The sequence below is a fragment of the Coregonus lavaretus genome (assembly GCF_964263955.1).
Source record: "Coregonus lavaretus genome assembly, chromosome: 31".
NCBI lineage: Eukaryota > Metazoa > Chordata > Actinopteri > Salmoniformes > Salmonidae > Coregonus > Coregonus lavaretus.
In genome coordinates this window covers 14,085,081-14,107,801 of record NC_140018.1, presented here as the reverse complement: position 1 = coordinate 14,107,801, position 22,721 = coordinate 14,085,081, and the positions used below count along the sequence as shown (strand labels likewise).

At 43.1% G+C, this 22,721-nt stretch overlaps 2 protein-coding genes across 2 annotated transcripts in view; one reads left to right on the top strand and one right to left on the bottom strand.

Annotated features, from left to right (window-relative positions):
* Positions 1-6,206, top strand: part of LOC311106392 (pre-mRNA-processing factor 17-like) — a 49,944-nt gene extending 43,738 nt beyond the window's left edge. The window contains exons 14-15 of the mRNA XM_084148726.1: positions 52-196; positions 5,665-6,206. Of these exons, the coding sequence (XP_084004852.1) occupies positions 52-196; positions 5,665-5,842 (323 nt within the window). The 3' untranslated portion in view covers positions 5,843-6,206. The remainder of the gene's footprint in view (positions 1-51; positions 197-5,664) is intronic.
* A 748-nt stretch (positions 6,207-6,954) lies between these two features.
* LOC311106657 (putative methyltransferase-like protein 24) lies at positions 6,955-16,571 on the bottom strand. The gene is made up of 2 exons (XM_084149051.1): positions 16,351-16,571; positions 6,955-8,258 (listed from the first exon to the last, which is right to left on the bottom strand). The coding sequence occupies exons 1-2, from the start codon at positions 16,567-16,569 to the stop codon at positions 7,941-7,943; spliced, it is 537 nt and encodes a 178-aa protein (XP_084005177.1). The 5' UTR covers positions 16,570-16,571; the 3' UTR covers positions 6,955-7,940.
* Positions 16,572-22,721: the final 6,150 nt, after the last annotated feature.

Below are 22,721 nucleotides of genomic sequence, written 5' to 3'. Positions count from 1 at the left end.
TTAAAAATAAAATAAAAAATCTAAATGTTATTGTATTTTCTCCCCCTGTAGGTAAGTGGCTGGCCTGCCAGTCCATGGACAATCAGATCCTGATATTTGGAGCCCAGAACCGTTTCCGTCTGAACAAGAAGAAGATCTTCAAGGGCCACATGGTGGCTGGCTACGCCTGCCAGGTGGATTTCTCCCCAGACATGAGGTAAGACAACACCATCCTATACATTAGTGCAAATGGTAGCAAAATGGTTTGCAACGGAAACAATTGTTGTTTTTTACCAGAAAACATACATAGACCGAATACAATAGATGGATGCACACAAATTCCAACAAACAATGACATCACACCTGCTCAAACTCACATGTTCCCACCACATCCATACCCATTACGTTTGTCTCACTCCAACATTCCCTCTCATTCTTCATACCTTGGGCGTTTCCAGTGCTTGTAAAACTATGCCATATGGCCTCAAACTGCGCTGTTCTATTTCTCTCTGTAGCCCAAATTTGTTCAATATTTAAATAATAATGCCTTTGATTCATCCACTGTCTTAATGATGGAGGATCATTTGATTTCCAGTTTTTAAGTAAACGTTTTTTCAAACTGATAGACAAAAGTATGGTCCAACCCATTGGGTATCTCACCGTACCCTCGTATGCCATGTCTTGAAATATGCAGATGGTTAAAAGTCATCTTAAATTGTAAAACTTCTGACAGCCAACTTGCCTCAACATTGCTCTTATGTCCAAAATATTTCAAATATACATTTTGTGATATGAAACTTTTAAGTTTGAAAATATCTACATTGGTCAGTCCAAAATCGCTTTTTAATTCTGTCATGGAAATTGCATTTCCTATTACCAAGTCATTTACGCTTTCTATACCTTTAGTTTTCCATGTGGACCAATTTATCGGTGAATTCTGAAAAGCTACCCAAGGATTCTTCCATAGGGTTGTGTTGTTAGGGAGTGATATTGGTTCTTATAGAATACGTTTCATTTTCTTCCATATTGTTATAGTGTTCTTAACTATGAAGAAGTTGTTAAAGTTCTTAGCTTTATCCTTAGAAAATAGACATGTAAAAAGATACTGGGGATGAGCATGCACATCTTCAATATGTACCCATTGTTCCACTTTAGTGCATTCAACAATATGTCTCAAGTAAAAGCCTTGGGTGGCGAGTTGATCCAATTTCAAGTGTGGAAGGTTAAAACCACCCTCAGCCAGTTCCTTTTTATTCTGAGTTTTATTTGACCATATAAAGTTATGACCGAGTATTCTTTTACTGAGAATACATATAAACACTTTGGCAGCCAAGCCATTCTGAAGAGGTTTATTCTACAGTGCTGTGAAAAAGTATTTGCCCCCTTTCAAATTTTCTCAACTTTTGCATATTTTTGATACTGAATGTGATCAGATCTTAAACAACCTAATATTAGATAAAGGGAACCTGAGTGAACAAATAACACAACAATGACATACTTATTTCATTTATTTCATATAAAAAATTATGCAACACCCAATGCCCCTGTGTGAAAAAGTAATTTCCCCCTTACACTCAATAACTGGTTGTGCTACCTTTAGCTGCAATGACTCCAACCAAACTCCTCCTGTAGTTGTTGATCAGTCTCTCACGTTGCTGTGGAGGAATTTTGGCCCACTCTTCCATGCAGAACTGCTTTAACTCAGCGACATTTGTGAGTTTTCAAGCATGAACTGCTCGTTTCAAGTCCTGCCACAACATCTCAATTCGGAATAGGTCTGGACTTTGACTAGGTCCTTCCAAAACCTCAAATGTGTTACTTTTTAGCCATTTTCATGTAGACTCGGATCATTGTCTTGCGGCATGACCCAGCTGCGCTCTAGCTCACAGATGGATGGCCTGACATTCTCCTGTAGAATTTTCTGATACAGAGCAGAATTCATGGTTCCTTCTATTAAGGCAAGTCGTCCAGGTCCTTAGGCAGCAAAGCATCCCCAAACCATCACACTACCACCACCGTGCTTGACCGTTGGTATAGGGTTCTTACTATGGAATGCAGTGTTTGGTTTTCGCCAGGCATGATGGGACCCATGTGGAGAAAATCAGAAAGGGGGCAAATGCTGTTAACTGTAAGATTTATGGGAAGATTGCTCCATTTAATTAGATCTGCTTTCGTATTGTTGAGTAATGGGATAAAGTTATCTTTATATATTTGTTGTTTTTTGTCCCTTATTAAGCATGCTACATAAGTATTTCATATTAAAATGATTGCTTTAGATCATTACCTATTATTTTGTATTTTTCCTGTTGACATTATTTCAGTTTTTCCACGTTAATTTATATCCTGAGATTTTTGAGTATTCAGAAAATAATTTTAACAAAGGGGGGCATTGAGTTTTCAATATTGGTAATGTACAGTGCCTTCAGAAAGTATTCACACCCCTTGACTTTTTCCACATTTTGTTGAATTACAGCCTGAATTTAAAATGTATTACATTTAGATTTTGTCACACAATACCCCATAATGTCAGTGGAATTATGTTTTTAGAAATTTTACAAATTCATTAAAAATGAAAAGCTGAAATGTCTTCATTCAGTAAGTATTCAAATGTGGCAAAGAAATTAACTTTGTCCTGAATACACACATTATGTTTGGGGCAAATCCAACATAACACATCACTGTGTGCCACTCTTCATATTTTCAAACATGGTGGTGGCTACATCATTTTATGGGTATGCTTGTCATCGGCAAGGACTAGAAAGTTTTTTAGGATATAAATAAACTGCATAGAGCTTAAGCACAGGCAACATCCTAGCAGAAAACCTGGTTCAGTCTGCTTTCCAACAGACACTGGGAGACAAATTCACCTTTCAGCAGGACAATAACCAAAACACAAGGCCAAATATATACCGGAGTTGCTTACCAAGACGACATAGAATGTTCCTGAGTGTTACAGTTTTGACTTCAATGTCCTTGAAAATCTATGGCAAAAAAATGGCTGTCTCCCTATGTAATGAAGATATATGCGTTTTTGTTGTTGTTTTTTTACAAATGTTTTTCCTTCCACTTTGACATTTCACAGTATTTTGTGTAGATCGTTGACGAAAAAAAGACAATTAAATACATTTTAATCCCACCTTGTAACACAAGGTGCTCTAGTGACTCCTTGTGGCGGGTTGGGTGCCTGCAGGCTGACCTTGGTCGTCAGTTGGACGGTGTTTCCTCTGACATATTGGTGCGGTTGGCTTCCGGGTTAAGCAGGCGGGTGTTAAGAAGCGAGGTTTGGCTGGTCATGTTTCGGAGGACGCATGACTCGACCTTCGCCTCCTGAGCCCGTTGGGGAATTGCAGCGATGAGACAAGATCGAAATTGGGGAGAAAAAGTGGGTAAAATACAACAAAATAAATAAAAGCTAAGAAGATATTCTTATTGGACAAATGCAGGTAGTCCCTCACCGCTTTGGCCCGTTTTCTTCTGTTTGGTTTCTAGTGAATACGACCCAGGGCTTCAGGGATCTGGTGTTGAGGGACATGACTCCCTAGGGGTTCACCTGGTGTTTGTCTAAATAGGATGTGTAATACAGTAATGGTACAAGCCTTTCTAACAGAAGACGCACCCTTTCTTTCGTTTTCCAATTAAAAATATACAGTGGGGGAAAAAAGTATTTAGTCAGCCACCAATTGTGCAAGTTCTCCCACTTAAAAAGATGAGAGAGGCCTGTAATTTTCATCATAGGTACACGTCAACTATGACAGACAAAATGAGGGAAAAAAATCCAGAAAATCACATTGTAGGATTTTTAATGAATTTATTTGCAAATTATGGTGGAAAATAAGTATTTGGTCAATAACAAAAGTTTCTCAATACTTTGTTAGATACCCTTTGTTGGCAATGACACAGGTCAAACGTTTTCTGTAAGTCTTCACAAGGTTTTCACACACTGTTGCTGGTATTTTGGCCCATTCCTCCATGCAGATCTTCTCTAGAGCAGTGATGTTTTGGGGCTGTCGCTGGGCAACACAGACTTTCAACTGCCTCCAAAGATTTTCTATGGGGTTGAGATCTGGAGACTGGCTAGGCCACTCCAGGACCTTGAAATGCTTCTTACGAAGCCACTCCTTCGTTGCCCGGGCGGTGTGTTTGGGATCATTGTCATGCTGAAAGATCCAGCCACGTTTCATCTTCAATGCCCTTGCTGATGGAAGGAGGTTTTCACTCAAAATCTCATGATACATGGCCCCATTCATTCTTTCCTTTACACGGATCAGTCGTCCTGGTCCCTTTGCAGAAAAACAGCACCAAAGCATGATGTTTCCACCCCCATGCTTCACAGTAGGTATGGTGTTCTTTGGATGCAACTCAGCATTCTTTGTCCTCCAAACACGACGAGTTGAGTTTTACCAAAAAGTTATATTTTGGTTTCATCTGACCATATGACATTCTCCCAATCCTCTTCTGGATCATCCAAATGCACTCTAGCAAACTTCAGACGGGCCTGGACATGTACTGGCTTAAGCAGGGGGACACGTCTGGCACTGCAGGATTTGAGTCCCTGGCGGCGTAGTGTGTTACTGATGGTAGGCTTTGTTACTTTGGTCCCAGCTCTCTGCAGGTCATTCACTAGGTCCCCCCGTGTGGTTCTGGGATTTTTGCTCACTGTTCTTGTGATCATTTTGACCCCACGGGGTGAGATCTTGCGTGGAGCCTCAGATCGAGGGAGATTATCAGTGGTCTTGTATGTCTTCCATTTCCTAATAATTGCTCCCACAGTTGATTTCTTCAAACCAAGCTGCTTACCTATTGCAGATTCAGTCTTCCCAGCCTGGTGCAGGTCTACAATTTTGTTTCTGGTGTCCTTTGACAGTTCTTTGGTCTTGGCCATAGTGGAGTTTGGAGTGTGACTGTTTGAGGTTGTGGACAGGTGTCTTTTATACTGATAACAAGTTCAAACAGGTGCCATTAATACAGGTAACGAGTGGAGGACAGAGGAGCCTCTTAAAGAAGAAGTTACAGGTCTGTGAGAGCCAGAAATCTTGCTTGTTTGTAGGTGACCAAATACTTATTTTTCACCATAATTTGCAAATAAATTCATTAAAAATCCTACAATGTGATTTTCTTGATTATTTTTTCTCAATTTGTCTGTCATAGTTGACGTGTACCTATGATGAAAATTACAGGCCTCTCTCATCTTTTTAAGTGGGAGAACTTGCACAATTGGTGGCTGACTAAATACGTTTTTTTCCCCACTGTACCTACTGGACTCAACCCAGGGGTTTATGTTAGCAAAGGGTTTTGAGGAAGACATTTTGGAAACTTCAGGGGGAGCGAGAAGTAGCATCCCCCAAGCAGGTAATATTGTGTATATCCAGAAACTGACTCGCCTCTACTTCCCTCTCTGAAACTAGTCCTTCATTCAGTTACTGTTTCTGAGGACATCCTGGACTTAGAGAGCTAACCAGGCCATTTACATGCACTAATTTTAGCACAAACCCCAACTAAGAACCCACTCACCCCTATCAGCAGGTGCCTTCACTTCTCTCTCTTAGTAACCATGGAAACAGCAAGTAACCCCTGCTTCGAGCAGAGACCCAAATTCACACCACCTCTCAGGTGAAATGGAACAGGAGTCATTTTTAGCAGGGAGCCTAACCTCCATCTCTCCCTCCCCCTCTCTCTCTCCTGTAGCTATGTGGTGTCTGGCGATGCGGATGGGAAGCTGAATATCTGGGACTGGAAGACCACCAAGCTGTACCACCGGATCAAGGCCCACGACAAGGTGTGCATCAGTGCCTTGTGGCACCCCCATGAGACCTCCAAGGTCATCACCTGTGGCTGGGACGGACTGATCAAACTTTGGGACTAGAGACGTGGGGGGGCCGGGGAGTGGGGGCTCCAGTGACTCCCTCTCTTCAGGGGGAGAGGAGTTGGTCTTTCTGTCTCATGTATTTTCCCTAATTTAATGGCAGGCTGAAAGCCATAGGGCTGGTATCCAGTCCTGTTGTAACACAGTGTATATTTCTACCCCATCTGAAGAGGGGACATTGTTGACAGCGGTGTATACATAGAAAGATAAACATTCTCTCACAGTGTGTTAGTTGTATTTAGAGGGTTTCTCAACCCTTACATGCTCATATCATTCACACAAGATTTTTTTTGGAAAATATTCAGTTTTTCCCTTATTTTTCAATGTATGTCCCTTTTGTGAAATTAAACATTTTATAAATTTTGCCTGTCAAGTAATTGCTTGTCCTTTTGTCAAGTCGTTTTATACTTCCATCTTTTGCCGTTGAAGGTCATGTTTCCGTCAAGTGTATTAGGATTTCTTCTCTTTAGTAACAGTTCCCTTCTCACCATTAAATCCACACAAACCCAATCTGAAGAGAGAAGTGTAGACAAGTCACTATTTCCCTAAGTGTCTTTATAGACTCATCAAAAGATCAGGGGTATAAATTTTTAATTGAAAGAGTTTTCAGAATGTATTAATCCATAAAATGTAAGCCTGAACGGTCTAGAATTGTGTAATACATTTGGTGACAAAGTAGTTGGAAAGCTGCAGAGAAAAGTAAAGAAGAGAGACTGAATGATTGAGTCAGAAAGATTGACTCAATCTCTGTCTCCCTTTACTTCTCTCTGCAGCTTTCCAACTACTTTTCAGAGGGGGTTTGTGTGGATTTAATGGTGAGAAGGGAACTGTTACTAAAGAGAAGAAATCCTAATGCACTTGACGGAAAACGGTTTGAGAAAGAGTGGGAGTTGTGGCGGCTGGATTGACATTTTCTATTATTCAAATTCTGTAGAGGGAGAGACCATACTATTGCCTCAGGAAACTGCTCATTATAGCTGCAGTTAAGGTTGCATACTAACACAGATTTCACCATCTTTGATATTAGCTATCCGAATCATCCTGATTCAATATTTGCTCAGGCAGACCCGGTCTCCTTACAACTTGGCATACATCGTTTCCTTAAGTCTTTTCAAAGTCCCAGTTTAATGTAAAGTGTCATAGATGTTAAATGTGTATTGACATAAGACGAGTGAGGCAATTCTGAGGGGATTCTTCACATACTTGATAGTTGTTTTCCCCTTTTAACCTACACACAGTACAGTGACCATGTCTGTTGAAACCCAGGTAGTGTCGTTCTCTGGGTAGACGGTCACGTCTTTGTCTCTCTTCAGGAGGCATATTGTCTGTCCTGCCAGGCAAACGTTTGAGCCTTTACCTTCCACCTCCAGCCCCCTTCCCCTCCTCCCCCCCTCCTGCCTCGTAAGTAGCCTCCCACAGAAACTCATCCCTGGGCTAAATGAGGCGTGCTCAGCCTCAGTCTTGACAGCTACTCCCCTAGCCCTATGTACCCTTTTTAATGCAGAAGATCCTGAGGACAATTTGAGGCTATTAGTTTGGGCTGTGGTCTTACCTCACTATTCATTACCCATGCCTCTGAGGAGAATTCTCCAGGAGGGGGTGGATGTATCTGTCTCTGTTAGGGGTGGCTGGCTCAGGGCCAAGCCCAGATAAGGCCATGATGACAGATGGCCGCCGCAGTGCTCGCCGGCTGACCTCAAACCAACACAGAACACAGCCACTTTGAAGCAGCTCTGACCGAAATATGGACTTTGGGCCTTCGAGGCAATTACCTCACAAAGACTAAGGTCATATCAGGGAAGGGTAGGGGAGTGGTGATTCAAAATGTTGAAATGATAGGAGCTTGTTAGGAGGACAGTATAGCTCACAACACTTTACATAAACCTTCATAGATAGAGGCATTCCTTTTCTGGAGTACAGTACTTTGGTTAGCATGAAAAATCTGGTATTGGTCAGAAATAAATATCCAAAGGGAAACATCCCATGGGATTGACGACGACGCTGTTTCCCATCGTACCTGAACTGCGTTTCCCAGAATGCATTTCCCAGAGTCTCCCCTTCTCATTGGCCAGAGCCCTGTCCATCAGTCAGTCAGCTCTCAGGGCCTCCACTGAGTATTGACCCAGCCCAGTGTATAGGTACTGCTGGCATTCAGAATGTTTCGGTGCAGGAAGAGGCGGGGCTTTGCTGGGTCGCTGTGGTAACGGAAGAGGCGGAAGTGAGCATGCTCCAGCTCCTTCAGTAGGCTGAACCAATAGCGCACCACGGATGGGTCGTCTCCGCCCACCTCGAAGCCCGCCCAGTGGAGGTGGATTTCTAGTAGTAGCTGACCCACAGAGCTCAGAACCCCTTCTAGAACCAGGTTCTCCAGAATCTTCCACTCCGCACTCTCCATGTCTGCCTTCAGAACATCCACCTGGAACAGAGAGGGAGCGAGTGTCAATAATGATAATATCTAGCAATAGGGAGAGATATAAGATGGAGAGTGTGGAAAAGTACTTTTGATGGAGGTGAGGGGGAGTTAGTGCAAAGAGGGAGAGAGAAGGTTGGTAGAAGGACAAGTAGAAGAAAGGATGTGTCTGAGTAGAGGAGGAGGGAGGATATGATGGGGAGAGGGGGTGAATGTGGTGTAAAGTCTGTGAAGAGGAGAGGGGGAGGAAAGATGCTTTAACATTAATGTTAATAATGGCCTCAGGATATGATCTTACTGAGTCATCATATGCATGGGCTACTTTCAATGCACATACTGTATATTAGGCCTTGGGACGCCATTTAAAGGTCCAATGCAGCCGTTTTTATCTCAATATTAAATAATTTCTGGGTAACAATTAAGTACCTTACTGTGATTGTTTTCAATTAAAATTGTCTTAGCAAAGAGCAATTTCTCAAGCAATAATTTTTATAGGACTGTCTGGGAGTGGTTTTGAGTGGGGAGGGAAAAACTGAAAATGATCTGTTATTAGCGGAGAGGTTTGGAACTTCTTATTGGTCCGCATGGTGATGTCACCATGGAAGGCCAAAACTCCCTTCCACCAAAACAAGCTGAGATTTCAGGCGGTCTTTTCAAACAGCAATTACACTAAAATGGCATTGTCATAATTTTCACAATTTCACAGTATTATGCCAACCTCATAGTGTAGAAATATATATAAATATATATATAAATCTGTTTTTTGCCTGCACTGGGCCTTTAAATGTGCTGTAATATTTCTGATGTCATGTCAACTCCTTGAACCCATACTGTTTAAAAGCCTTATTAGTGAAAGAGCTTTCTTCTCTATGCTTTTGACATTTTATTTCACCAATTTATTCTCTCCTCTGTACTTTACAACCCTCTCTTTGGCCGATTGCCTCATGGCCTCATAACATCACCATTGGCAACTTCCAATGCTGCCAATAAAATGTGTCAATAGTTGACCCAAACTTTCCACAAACCAATCATATTTATCTAATCTGTCTTCCAGCACACTAGTGTTACGCTGATGCAAGTGTTGAGTATCTGACCTGTCGAACAGAAAAACACTTCTTCAATGGCTAGAGTAAAATAACCACTTTAGCTGGCTGGCTCTCTAACAGCCCATATCCACTATCCCATAGCCACTCCATCCCTCTGACAAAGTGCTAACAACACTTTACACCGTTCTATTTCTTTAGTGACTGTGGAAATCCCTTTTCTCGTTATTCCCCACATTCCATAAAAGCAGCTATCCCCCCAGATAGAACTGGTCAAAATGAAGTGCTCTCTGTCTCTGGGTCTCCCAATGAAAACGATCCCTCCCCAAGGCAATATAAATTGTTCTAATTGGACAGACGTCATAAAATGAGAACTGCCCTAACCAACAAGGATGTTATGACCAAATCCCATAATGTTTCTACTCAATAGAGACTTTTCTCAGGGTATGTAATGAGTAGGCCTACTTTCAGTAACTTCATTCTATTTGACAGCTTTCTTCTCCAAGTTCTGTCATCAACTGGCATGCAAGGCAAATCCCAAGGACTTCACGACACATATCCCTCTCGAAGTCCCCTAAACCCACATCACCAGCAGCACGTCTGCCCTTCGCTTCCCCCGTATGAGAAATTGTGAGCCCTCGAAAAGTATTGCATCTCCATATGGCCCCACACATCTCTGGAGAGATCTCCGACTCGACTGCACCATCGTGCAGACGTCGCGGCACTAAACGGCCCGTGCCTGGAGCTGGGAGGAGTGTGTGTGTGTGTGTTGTGTGTGTGCGTGTGTGTGGGAGGGAGGGATAGAGATATGCAGACAGAAACTACTTTGACAGAGAGGATTGGAAGTAGGGCAATAATTGATGGATTTGTGGAGGGAGGGTAGGTGCATGCGTGGGTTTGTGGTGATTTGGCCTGAATTGTGGTCTACCGAGGCAGGTTCAGTGGGGCCGATGGGTGTTGGAGACGGAAGGAGCTTTTATTTAGTCCTTCAGTGAGGCTATGCCTCAGTCTGCCTTCTCCTAAGGTCAGCATTAGCCTTGTCTTGTTCCTAGCTTTGTGTCTTTAACACTGTAGGCTTATAGCATTGGTATAAACCCTGGCAAGCAACGATTGAAGCTATGTAAACAACAACTTTCTCCTTTTGTCTCGTCCTCTGTTCCCCTGTAGTCTGGAGATATTGTTCTGGAGTTGCAGAACAGCATCGAAACAACTAGAAAATATGTCTATCATCGCCTTTTACCTTTGGGCCACACACTCAGCCCAGACCTTTAGTTGTGAAGTCTCTCTCAGCCCAGACCTTTAGTTGTGAAGTCTCTCTCAGCCCAGACCTTTAGTTGTGAAGTCTCTCTCAGCCCAGACCTTTAGTTGTGAAGTCTCTCTCAGGCAGTAAAGTCATTGTGGTCCCTCAGGCTCCAGAGGGAGGAGGTCAGAATCACTCCATCTTTTTTAATGAGAGGATAACAGAGAGCATGTTCACTGTTCACAGCCTGCTGGCTCAACGTGTGTGTGTTGTGTGTGTGTTGTGTGTGTGTGTTTGCCTAACCCCTAATGGCTTTACCCGATACATGCACAGCTAGCTACACACTATTTCTAAACCACAGCCAAAGGTGGTGTCCTCGACAGAATCACTGAGAATCCAGAGACCCTGTTATCTCTTTGCAATAAGAGAGGAACTTTACTTCCCAGTCAGAGAGAAACTGCAGACAATATTCTATCTATTTAAATCTATTCAGCCATAAAACAGAAGCACCCACAGTTTGCGGCCACTGTGTCTCCATGGCGATGACTCATTGTTGATCAAAGTGTCTGTCCTCGCCGCTAATTAATTCCATAAAGCTGCTTTAAGAATAGGGATAAAACTATTTGTTTTAATGAATTCATTTCTAAACGCTTTTGAGGAAAGCTGATCGTTGGGTGTGAACAAACAAGTTAGCTGACCTCTGATTAACCTTTAGAAATGGAAACTGACACTTGAGCCTAACTAATAGGCCCATAATGATTTCTTTCAGCAGCTAATTGCAGTTTTTGCAGAACCTATTGTGGTGTCCTTTATAGCCCAAAACACCAGCAACTTCATCAAGAGGCTCGAACCTCTTGGCATTATGGTTTAAAGCTGTTGGGCTCACTAACACAAGATAACAAGTTTGAGTCCAACTCTACCCCCAAATTCGTTGCAATGCTTACATGTGTTTATGATAATTTTGATACAACACAGTACACAGATAAGCGGGGCTACAGGGATGTATTTTCTGCCTGTGTGATTCTATGATTGTATCAAGCAGAGATTAAGTATTTTGTGTTCTTTAATTAGTGGATGTGAGGCATGGGGAGACACGTCTGAAACAGTCCTCTCCAGAGACCATCGTAATGAGCAGACATTGAATTACACTTCAATGGGATCAGGAGTGAGAGAGAGGTTCTGTTCAGACTCTCACAGCCTCCCCTAACAACTGGTCCAGGGCCTGTTCTGTTTCCAAACCTCCTCACCCCTCTGGAGTTACTGGATACCCCAAACAACTGTCCCCCACAACTGCATGATAACACTAACCCTAACCATGGTGTGGAAAGGCTTGCACTGTGGAGGAGTCATACAGTGGAAGCCATGTTGACAGCTGTGTGTCCCTCTTGTGACAGTGTGGATGTGAGACATTGAGAAGTGACCTGATTGTCAGACAGAGTGTCTCTGCTTGTTGTTCTATTGTCCATTAGGAGAAAGCAAATACATTTGCATGAGATCTGAAGGACTGCTGAATTGGTGTGTTCATCCCCATGGAGACAGGCTCTGATGCTGACTGGAGCGGGTTTGACTCATTTATGAGCTGTGTAATCACCGATAAGGAACACAAACGAATGCATATTTTGACCTTTAGAAGCGACTCATCAGTTTCTCCGTGCTATTCTTCTGTCACAAAACCAGAGAGAAGAAAGGCAAACAGTTGTTCCTTTAGCATGCTGTGTACTCACATTAAAAAAGCCCATTATGGAGATGTGTGTGTCATTTGCATCTAAAGCAGGTACAGGGATGGGGTCTGTTCTTTATTTGTCACACACACACACACACACACACACACACACACACAAACATGCACCCACATGTCTTAATTATTTCCCTCACACTAATTTGTATGGTATAGTGAGCTTTGTTTCTGGCTCCAAAAGAGGAATTAATGGCTGACGCCTCTAAGCATGGACTTGCTAATGCTCGGCACCGGTGCGTGGCTTGTTGGCATTCTGCTCCAGAGCCTGATTTAAATTTGCACTGATTATACTGTTGCTCATGAAAAAAAGGAGAGAAAAAACAGAGTGATGAATTAGGCTGAGGTAACTTGCCTTCTGGAACATACAGTGAGAGGTTATAATTCACAAAAAGAGAGCAGCACAAATATATTAAGTCAGATTAATTCTGTTGAGGTAGATTGATTCTCTGTGTGGGAGTATCAATCCAAATCCCACCCCCCCCACCCCCACATCTCAAATTGTAAATTAATTTCAGATGGTTGCTAGGGGATGAGGAAGATGAGGAAGGGGGTGTTTGCTGCCCCCTCACTTTACACCCATCACTCTAAAACATCAACCCAAACCTAATTTCACATCAACTGTAAACTCCTTTACACTGCAACTTCCACAAACTTGAGTTATCACCGTCTTCAAATACTCATCAAAGACTAACTCCTTCCACAGGACGTATAGCTGGGATCTCGCCCGAATTCTTCTGCTCTCTCCCGAATACTATGCATACCATTGCTGTGTTTTGGGATGGGCACCGTTCTACACACGCACCGCTGGCTTGCTGTTTGTGTCTGTGTGTGTGTGGATGTCTGTGGGTGTGCAAGCATGCATGCATGTGCGTGTGTGGGCGTGTGCGTGTGGATGTCGTTGATCTTGTATGCAGATCCATATCTGATGAGGCAGAACACAGAGCCCTGGGGGACTTCAGTGAGTTAATATTCAGAATGATAATGTTTAAAGGAGGAAAGCCATAACTATAAGTGAGTTTTCTGCCCTCCAGCGCAAGAGGACACATTGGAGGAATGAATGATGAGCAGTGGAGCTGCAGGAGTCAACAAGCCATATTAAAGTTCAACCTCTCAGCTCATAAGGAGAGAGCAGATCCATTTTCTTATAGCCTTTTCTGGTTGATGTGAGGAAAATAAATAATTGTTAAATTAATTAATGTTTTTATGGTGACTTTTGTAGTGACTATTGCATGGATTGTGTGTATTGTAGTCATGTATATGATATAGCGTAAAAGACAGGTACTGTATATTGTACACTGTGCTAGATGCTGGTAGTGGAGTATGTTGTCATTGTATTATGTACAGTGCCTTTGGAAAGTATTCATACCCCTTTAATTTTTCCACATTTTGTTACGTTAAAGGCTTATTCTAAAATGGATATTTTTTTAAAATCCTCAGCAATCTACACACAATAACCCATAATGACAAAGCGAAAACAGCTTTTTTAGAAAGTTTTGCAAATGTATTAAATATAAGACTCGAAATTGAGCTCAGGTGCATCCTGTTTCCATTGATCATCCTTGAGATGTTTCTACAACTTCATTGGAGTCCCCCTGTGTGTTAAATTCAATTGATTGGACATGATTTGGAAAGGCACACACCTGTCTATATAAGGTCCCACAGTTGACAGTGCATGTCAGAGCAAAAACCAAGCCATGAGGTCGAAGGAATTGTCCATAGAGCTCCGAGACAGGATTGTGACTCGGCACAGATCTGGGGAAGGGTACCAAAACATTTCTGCAGCATTGAAGGTCCCCAAGAACACAGTGGCCTTTGGAATCCCCAAGACTCTTCCTAGAGCTGGCCGCCAGGCCAAACTGAGCAATCGGGGGAGAAGGGCCTTGGTCAGGGAGGTGACCAAGAACCCGATGGTCACTCTGACAGAGCTCTAGAGTTCCTCTGTGGAGATGGGAGAACCTTCCAGAAGGACAACCATCTCTGCAGCACTACACCAATCTTGCCTTTATGGTAGAGTGGCCAGACGGAAGTCACTCCTCAGTAAAAGGCACATGACAGCCCGCTTGGAGTTTGCCAAAAGGCACCTAAAGACTCTCAGACAATGAGAAATAAGATTCTCTGGTCTGATGAAACCAAGATTAAACTCTTTGGCCTGAATGCCAAGCATCATGTCTGGAGGAAACCTGGCACCATCCCTACGGTGAAGCATGGTGGTGGCAGCACCATGCTGTGGGGATGTTTTTCCGCGGCAGGGACTGGGAGACTAGTCAGGATTGAAACAAAGATGAACCTCCCGAGTGGCGCAGTGGTCTAAGGCTGTGCCACTAGAGATCCTGGTTCGAATCCAGGCTCTGTCGTAGCCGGCCGCGACCGGGAGACCCATGAGTTGGCGCACAATTGGTCCAGTGTAGGGGAGGGAATGGCCGGCAGGGATGTAGCTCAGTTGGTAGAGCATGGCGTTTGCAACGCCAGGGTTGTGGGTTCGATTCCCACTGGGGGCCAGTTAAAAAACAACAACATAATAATGTATAACTGTAAGTCGCTTTGGATAAGAGCTTCTGCTAAATGACTAAAATGTAAATGTAATGAACGGAGCAAAGTACAGAGAGATCCTTGATGAAAACCTGCTCCAGAGCGCTAAGGACCTCAGACTGGGGCGAAGGTTCACTTTCCAACAGGACAACAACCCTAAGCACACAGCCAAGACAACGCAGGAGTCGCTTCGGGACAAGTCTCTAAATGTCCTTGAGTGGCCCAGCCAGAGCCCAGACTTGAACCCGATCAAACATCTCTAGAGAGACCTGAAAATAGCTGTGCAGCAACGCTCCCCATCCAACCTGACAGAGCTTGAGAAGGATTGGAGAAACTCCCCAAATACAGGTGTGCCAAGCTTGTAGCGTCATACCCAAGAAGACTCGATGCTGTAATCACTGCCAAAGGTTCGTCAACAAAGTACTGAGTAAAGGGTCTGAATATTTATGTAAATGTTTTTTTATTTTGAATAAATTAGCGAAAAATTATATAGACCTGTTTTTGCTTTGTAATTAGGGGGTATTGTGTGTAGATTGATGAGGGGAAAAAACAATTTAATCAATTTTATAATAAGGCTGTAACGTAACAAAATGTGGAAAAAGTCAAGGGGTCTGAATACTTTTCGAATGCCTCAGTAGCTATTGGGACAGTGAAGCATTTTTTCTTCTTTTGGCTCTATAACAAACAATTGGGACAAATTCACTTATATGTCCATTAAAGTAGACAGAAGTTAAGAATTTAGTCCCATATTGATAGCACGCAATGACTACATCAAGCTTGTGACTCTACAAATGTGTTGGATTTATTTGCTGTTTGTTTTGGTTGTGTTTCAGATTAATTTGTTCCCAATAGAAATGAATGGTAAATAATGTATTGTGTCATTTTGGAGTCACTTTTATTGTAAATAAGAATATAATATGTTTCTAAACACTTCTACATGAATGTGGATGCTACCATGATTACGGATAATCCTGAATGAATCGTGAATAATAATGAGTGAGAAAGTTACAGACGCACAAATATCATTCCCCCAAGACATGCAATACATTATTTACCATTGATTTCTATTGGGCACAAAATAATCTGAAACACAACCAACACAAACAGCAAATGCATCCAACAAATGTGTAGAGCCACAAGCTTGACGTAGTCATTGCATGCTATGAATATGGGAACAAATACTTAACTTTTTACTACTTTAATGGACATATAAGTGAATTTGTCCCAATACTTTTGCTCCCCTAAAATGGGAGCACAAAAAGGGCTGTAATTTCTCAACGGTTCACCCGATATGGATGAAAATACACTCAAATCAAATCTGACAGTCTGCACTTTAACCTTATAGTCATTGTTTGATTTCAAATCCAAAGTATAGAGCCAAAAGAAGAGAAAATGCTTCACTGTCCAAATAAATACTAAGGGCTCTGTGTACTCTCTGGGTATAATCCCACACATTAGTTATTCATTATTTTTTACTCAGGCCACATTGGCCCATTTGTCATCTCCCTTTACCCATAAACTCATTCTCCTCTCTCTGTGCCCTCTGACCTGTCTGTGTCCAAAGTCATTGAGAATGGTGGCCAGTTTCTTGGTGTTGCTGTGCTGTCGCTGGTTGGGGATGGCTGGGTTCGGGTCCCTCCAGTCTACGGAGAGACGGTGGAGCCACATGTCTGACTCCTGTAGGTGGGCCTGCCTAAGGCTGGGGTCAAAACAGTGCACTTCACAGCCCGCCCTGGCCAGAGAGCGCTCCAGAGTCTTATCCTCCATACCCAACCTATGGTAGAGAGAGGGGGAGGGAGGGAGAGAGACAGAGAGAGAGGTTATATACAGCATATTTGATGGATGGTTGAGTGGATGGCTACAGATAGAATTATATATGGTATATTGTATAAGGACTTCTGTTTGTACATCTGCTGGAGCTGAAAAGTATTGCTCCCTTCAGCAGCTCAATTAATAATTCAACAGAAGGCTGAAAGTATGGGAGGATATGAGCAGAAAAATATTTGATTTCTTGCTTGTTTTCAAGACTGACAAAGGCTTGTTTTGCTCCTCCCACACTTCCCTCCTTTCCCACTGGGCACAGACGTCAATTCAACGTCCATTCCACATTGGTTCAACGTATTTCATTGAAATGACTTGGAAACAACGTTGATTCAACCAGTGTGTGCCCAGTGGGTTCTCTCTTCAAATCAAATGAAAATCCTCTGTAGCTCAATTGGTAGAGCATGGTGCTTGTAACGCCAGGGTAGTGGGTTCGATCCCCGGGACCACCCATACGTAAAAATGTATGCACACATGACTAAGTCGCTTTGGATAAAAGCGTCTGCTAAATGGCATATTATTAAATCAAATGTTATTTGTCAAATGCTTTGAAAACGAATAAAACGTCACAATAAAAGTAATAATAAACACACAATGAGGAACAATAAAATGTCTCCTGAGTGGCGCAGTGGTCTAAGGCACTGCATCGCAGTGCTAGCTGTGCCACTAGAGATCCTAGTTCGAATCCAGGCTCTGTCGTAGCCGGCTGCGACCGGGAGACCCATGGGGCGGCGTGCAGTTGTCCAGGGTAGGGGAGGGAATGGCCGGCAGGGATGTAGCTCAGTTGATGGAGCATGGTGTTTGCAACGCCAGGGTTGTGGGTTTAATTCCCACAGGGGGTATGAAAATAAAATAATGTATGCACTAACTGTAAGTTGCTCTGGATAAGAGTGTCTGCTAAATGACTAAAATGTAAATGATGACTTGGCTATATACATGGGGTACCAGTACCAAGTTGATGTGCAGGGGTATGAGGTAATTGAGGTAGAAATGTACATATAACTAAGAATAGTGTGACTAGGCAACAGGATAGATAATAAACAATAGCAGCAGCGTATGTGATAAGTCAAAAAGGGTTGTGCAAAAAGGGTTGATGCAATAGTCCGGGTAGCTATTTGCTTAATTATTTAACAAACTATTTAGCAGTCTTATGGCTTGGAGGTAGAAGCTGTTGGTGCATTGGTACCACTTGCCGTGCGGTAGCAGAGAGCACAGTCTATGACTTGGGTGGCTAGAGTCTTTTGAAAATGTTTAGGGCCTTCCTCTGACACCGCCTGGTATAGAGGTCCTGGATGGCAGGGAGCTCGGCCCGGGTGATGTACTGGGCAGTACACACTACCCTCTGTGGTGCCTTGCGGTTGGATGCCAAGCAGTTGCCTTACCAAGCGGTGATGCAGCCAGTCAAGATGCGCTCAATGGTGCAGCTGTAGAATTATTTGAGGATTTGAGGGCCCATGCAAAATCTTTTCAGCCTCCTGAGGGGGAAGAGGTGTTGTCGTACCCTCTTCACGACTGTGTTGGTGTGTGTGGACCATGATAGGTCCTTAGTGATGTGGACACCGAGGAACTTGAAGCTCTTGACCCGCTCCACTACAGCCCTGTCGATATGAATGGGGGCGTGCTCGGCCCTCCAGTAGTCCACGATCAGCTCCTTTGTCTTGCTGACGTTGAGGATGAGATTGTTGTCCTAGCACCATGCTGCCAGGTCTCTGACCTCTTCCCTATATGCTGTATCATCGTCGTCGGTGATCAGGCGTACCACTGTCGTGTCATCAGCAAACTTAATGATGGTGTTGGAGTCATGCGCGGCCACGCGGTCGTGGGTGAACAGGGAGTGCAGGAGAGGACTAAGCACACACGCACATCCCGTCAGGAAGTCCAGGATCCAGTTGCAGAGGGAGGTGTTCAGTCCCAGGGTCCTTAGCTTAGTGATAAGCTTGGAGGGACTATGATGTTGAACGCGGAGCTGTAGTCAATGAACAGCATTCTCACATAGGTGTTCCTTTTGTCCAGGTGGGCAGTGTAGAGTGCAATAGAGATTGTGTCATCTGTGGTTCTGTTGGGACGGTATGCGAATTGGAGTGGGTCCAGGGTGTCTGGGATGATGGTGTTGATGTGAGCCATGACAAGCCTTTCAAAGCATTTCATGGCAACAGATGTGAGTGCTATGGAGCAATAGTCATTTAGACAGGTTACCTTGGCGTTCTTGGGCACAGGGACTATGGTGGTGTGCTTGAAACATGTAGGTATTACAGACTGGGTCAGGAAGATGTTGAAAATGTCAGTGAAGACACTTGACAGTTGGTCAGCGCATGTTCTGAGTATGCTGGTCCTGGTAATCTATCTGGCCCTGCGGCCTTGTAAATGTTAACCTGTTTAAAGGTCTTACATTGGCTACGGAGAGCGTGATCCCACAGTCGTCCGGGATAGCTGGTGCTCTCATGCATGGTACAGTGTTGCTTGCCTCAAAGTGAGCATAGAAGGCATTTACATTGTCTGGTACACTCTTAGGAAAAAGGATTCCAGAATAGTTATTTGTGGAGGGATAGGGTTCTACCAAGAACCATTTTGATCAGAATAATCATTTTTGGAAGACAAGGGTTCTTTGTAAGGCAAATAGTTATATCTAGAACCTTTAACATCCTAAGAACCGTTTTTGTAAGAAAGGGTTCTTTGATGATTATTTAGAAGGCAAGAAGGATTCTTTGGAAGGCAAGAAGGGTTCTACATAGAACCATATATAATATTTCCCAGCATGTTCTATTACAGGGAGATTTTCAGAATTGTTTGTCTTACTGTAATATCTGTGTTTTTGCATTTACATTGATTGGTTAATAACTTTTATGCTATACCAAGATAAATAACATACAGTTTTCTAAACTAATCCAATCTGTTGGATTTATTGGACCGGTTACTGAGATGGTTGTTCCAGTTTAGATGATTGAGGTAGTCTCAGTATTCAACCTTCCCTACCCTGGCAGTCATTCTGAATGCAGGCTGTGGTGATTAACAATTCCACTTTTGGATATCCTAACTCTGGCTGGATTCCAATAGGAATTGCACATCACTTTGCAAACCAGCATAATGGGACTTGCAGGCCTGATGTGGCCTGTAAACCAGGAGATAACTAGGCCATCAAAGAAAGACCTTATGATGTATGTAATGTATTGTCATAAATAATACAATTTTAAAGGCTAATAAGGCTGGTGGAACCGTTCATAGAGGGTTCTAGGAAGAACCCTCCAAAGATAAGACGGTTCTTGGTGAAACCCTTCATATTTTTGCCCCTAATTTGTGGAACAATCTGCAGAGTTCACTGCAGTTAGATGTGCTGGTGCCACTCAGGCCGTTTAAATGATTGATTGAGGACCTCTATGTAGTTGAATGTGATTGCTTTTATTAAATATGTTTATTTTGTTATTTTGTGCTGAATTATATTGTTTTATACACATACAGTGAGGGAAAAAAGTATTTGATCCCCTGCTGATTTTGTACGTTTGCCCACTGACAAAGACATGATCAGTCTATAGTTTTAATGGTAGGTTTATTTGAACAGTGAGAGACAGAATAACAACAAAACAATCCAGAAAAACGCATGTCAAAAATGTTATCAATTGATTTACATTTTAATGAGGAAAATAAGTATTTGACCCCTCTGCAAAACATGACTTAGTACTTGGTGGCAAAACCCTTGTTGGCAATCACAGAGGTCAGACGTTTCTTGTAGTTGGCCACCAGGTTTGCACACATCTCAGGAGGGATTTTGTCCCACTCCTCTTTGCAGATCTTCTCCAAGTCATTAAGGTTTCGAGCCAGACGTTTAGCAACTCGAACCTTCAGCTCCCTCCACAGATTTTCTATGGGATTAAGGTCTGGAGACTGGCTAGGCCACTCCAGGACCTCAATGTGCTTCTTCTTGAGCCACTCCTTTGTTGCCTTGGCCGTGTGTTTTGGGTCATTGTCATGCTGGAATACCCATCCACGACCCATTTTCAATGCCCTGGCTCACCCAAGATTTGACGGTACATGGCCCCGTCCATCGTCCCTTTGATACGGTGAAGTTGTCCTGTCCCCTTAGCAGAAAAACACCCCCAAAGCATAATGTTTCCACCTCCATGTTTGACGGTGGGGATGGTGTTCTTGGGGTCATAGGCAGCATTCCTCCTCCTCCAAACACGGCGAGTTGAGTTGATGCCAAAGAGCTCGATTTTGGTCTCATCTGACCACAACACTTTCACCCAGTTCTCCTCTGAATCATTCAGATGTTCATTGGCAAACTTCAGACGGCCCTGTATATGTGCTTTCTTGAGCAGGGGGACCTTGCGGGCGCTGCAGGATTTCAGTCCTTCACGGTGTAGTGTGTTACCAATTGTTTTCTTGGTGACTATGGTCCCAGCTGCCTTGAGATCATTGACAAGATCCTCCCATGTAGTTCTGGGCTGATTCCTCACCATTCTCATGATCATTGCAACTCCACGAGGTGAGATCTTGCATGGAGCCCCAGGCCGAGGGAGATTGACAGTTATTTTGTGTTTCTTCCATTTGCGAATAATCGCACCAACTGTTGTCACCTTCTCACCAAGCTGCTTGGTGATGGTCTTGTAGCCCATTCCAGCTTTGTGTAGGTCTACAATCTTGTCCCTGACATCCTTTTAGAGCTCTTTGGTCTTGGCCATGGTGGAGAGTTTGGAATCTGATAGATTGATTGCTTCTGTGGACAGGTGTCTTTTATACAGGTAACAAACTGAGATTAGGAGCACTCCCTTTAAGAGTGTGCTCCTAATCTCAGCTCATTACCTGTATAAAAGACACCTGGGAGCCAGATATCTTTCTGATTGAGAGGGGGTCAAATACTTATTTCCCTCATTAAAATGCAAATCAATTTATTACATTTTTGACATGTGTTTTTCTGGATTTTTTTGTTGTTATTCTGTCTCTCACTGTTCAAATAAACCTACCATTAAAATTATAGACTGATCATTTCTTTGTCAGTGGGCAAACGTACAAAATCAGCAGGGGATCAAATACTTTTTTCCCTCACTGTATACACTACCGGTCAAGGGTTTTTCTTTATTTTTACTATTTTCTACATTGTAGAATAATAGTGAAGACATCAAAACTATGAAATGTACATTTTAGCAGGCGCTCTTATCCAGAGCAACTTACAGTTAGTGAATGCATACATGTATTTTTTTTTTTCATACTGGCCCCCCATGGGAAACGAACCCACATCCCTGCCGGCCAAACCCTCCCCTACCTTGGACGATGCTGGACCAATTGTGCGCCGCCCATGGGTCTCCCGGTCGCGGCCGGCTGCGACAGAGGCTGGACTCGAACCAGGATCTCTAGTGGCACAGCTAGCACTGCGATGCAGTGCCTTAGACCACTGCGCCACTCGGGAGTCAAATAACACATATGGAATCATGTAGTAACCAAAAAAGTGTTAAACAAATGAAAATATGTTTCATATTTGAGATTCTTCAAATAGCCACCCTTTGCCTTGATGACAGCTTTGCACACTCTTGGCATTCTCTCAACCAGCTTCATGAGGTAGTCACCTGGAATTTCAATTAACAGGTGTGCCTTCTTAAAAGTTAATTTCTTTCCTTAATGTGTTTGAGCCAATCAGTTGTGTTGTGACAAGGTAGGGGGGGGGGGTATACAGAAGATAGCCCTATTTGGTAAAAGACAAAGTCCATATTATGGCAAGAATAGCTCAAATAAGCAAAGAAAAACGACAGTCCATCATTACTTTAAGACATGAAGGTCAGTCAATACGAAAAATGTCAAGAACTTTGAAAGTTTCTTCAAGTGCAGTCGCAAAAACCATCAAGCGCTATGATGAAACTGGCTCTCATGAGGACCACCACAGGAATGGAAGACCCAGAGTTACCTCTGCTGCAGAGGATAAGTTCATTAGAGTTACCAGCCTCAGAAATTGCAGCCCAAATAAATGCTTCACAGAGTTCAAGTAACAGACACATCTCAACATCAACTGTTCAGAGGAGACTGTGTGAATCAGGCCTTCATGGTCGAATTGCTGCAAAGAAACCACTACTAAAGGACACCAATAAGAAAAAGAGACTTGCTTGGGCCAA

Coding starts and splice junctions, on each gene's coding strand:
- LOC311106657 (XM_084149051.1), bottom strand. CDS start 16,569: ATGGAGGATAAGACTCTGGAGCGCTCTCTGGCCAGGGCGGGCTGTGAA. Junction 8,259..16,350: donor ATGACTTTGGACACAGACAG/GTCAGAGGGCAC, acceptor TCTCTGTTCCAG/GTGGATGTTCTGAAGGCAGA.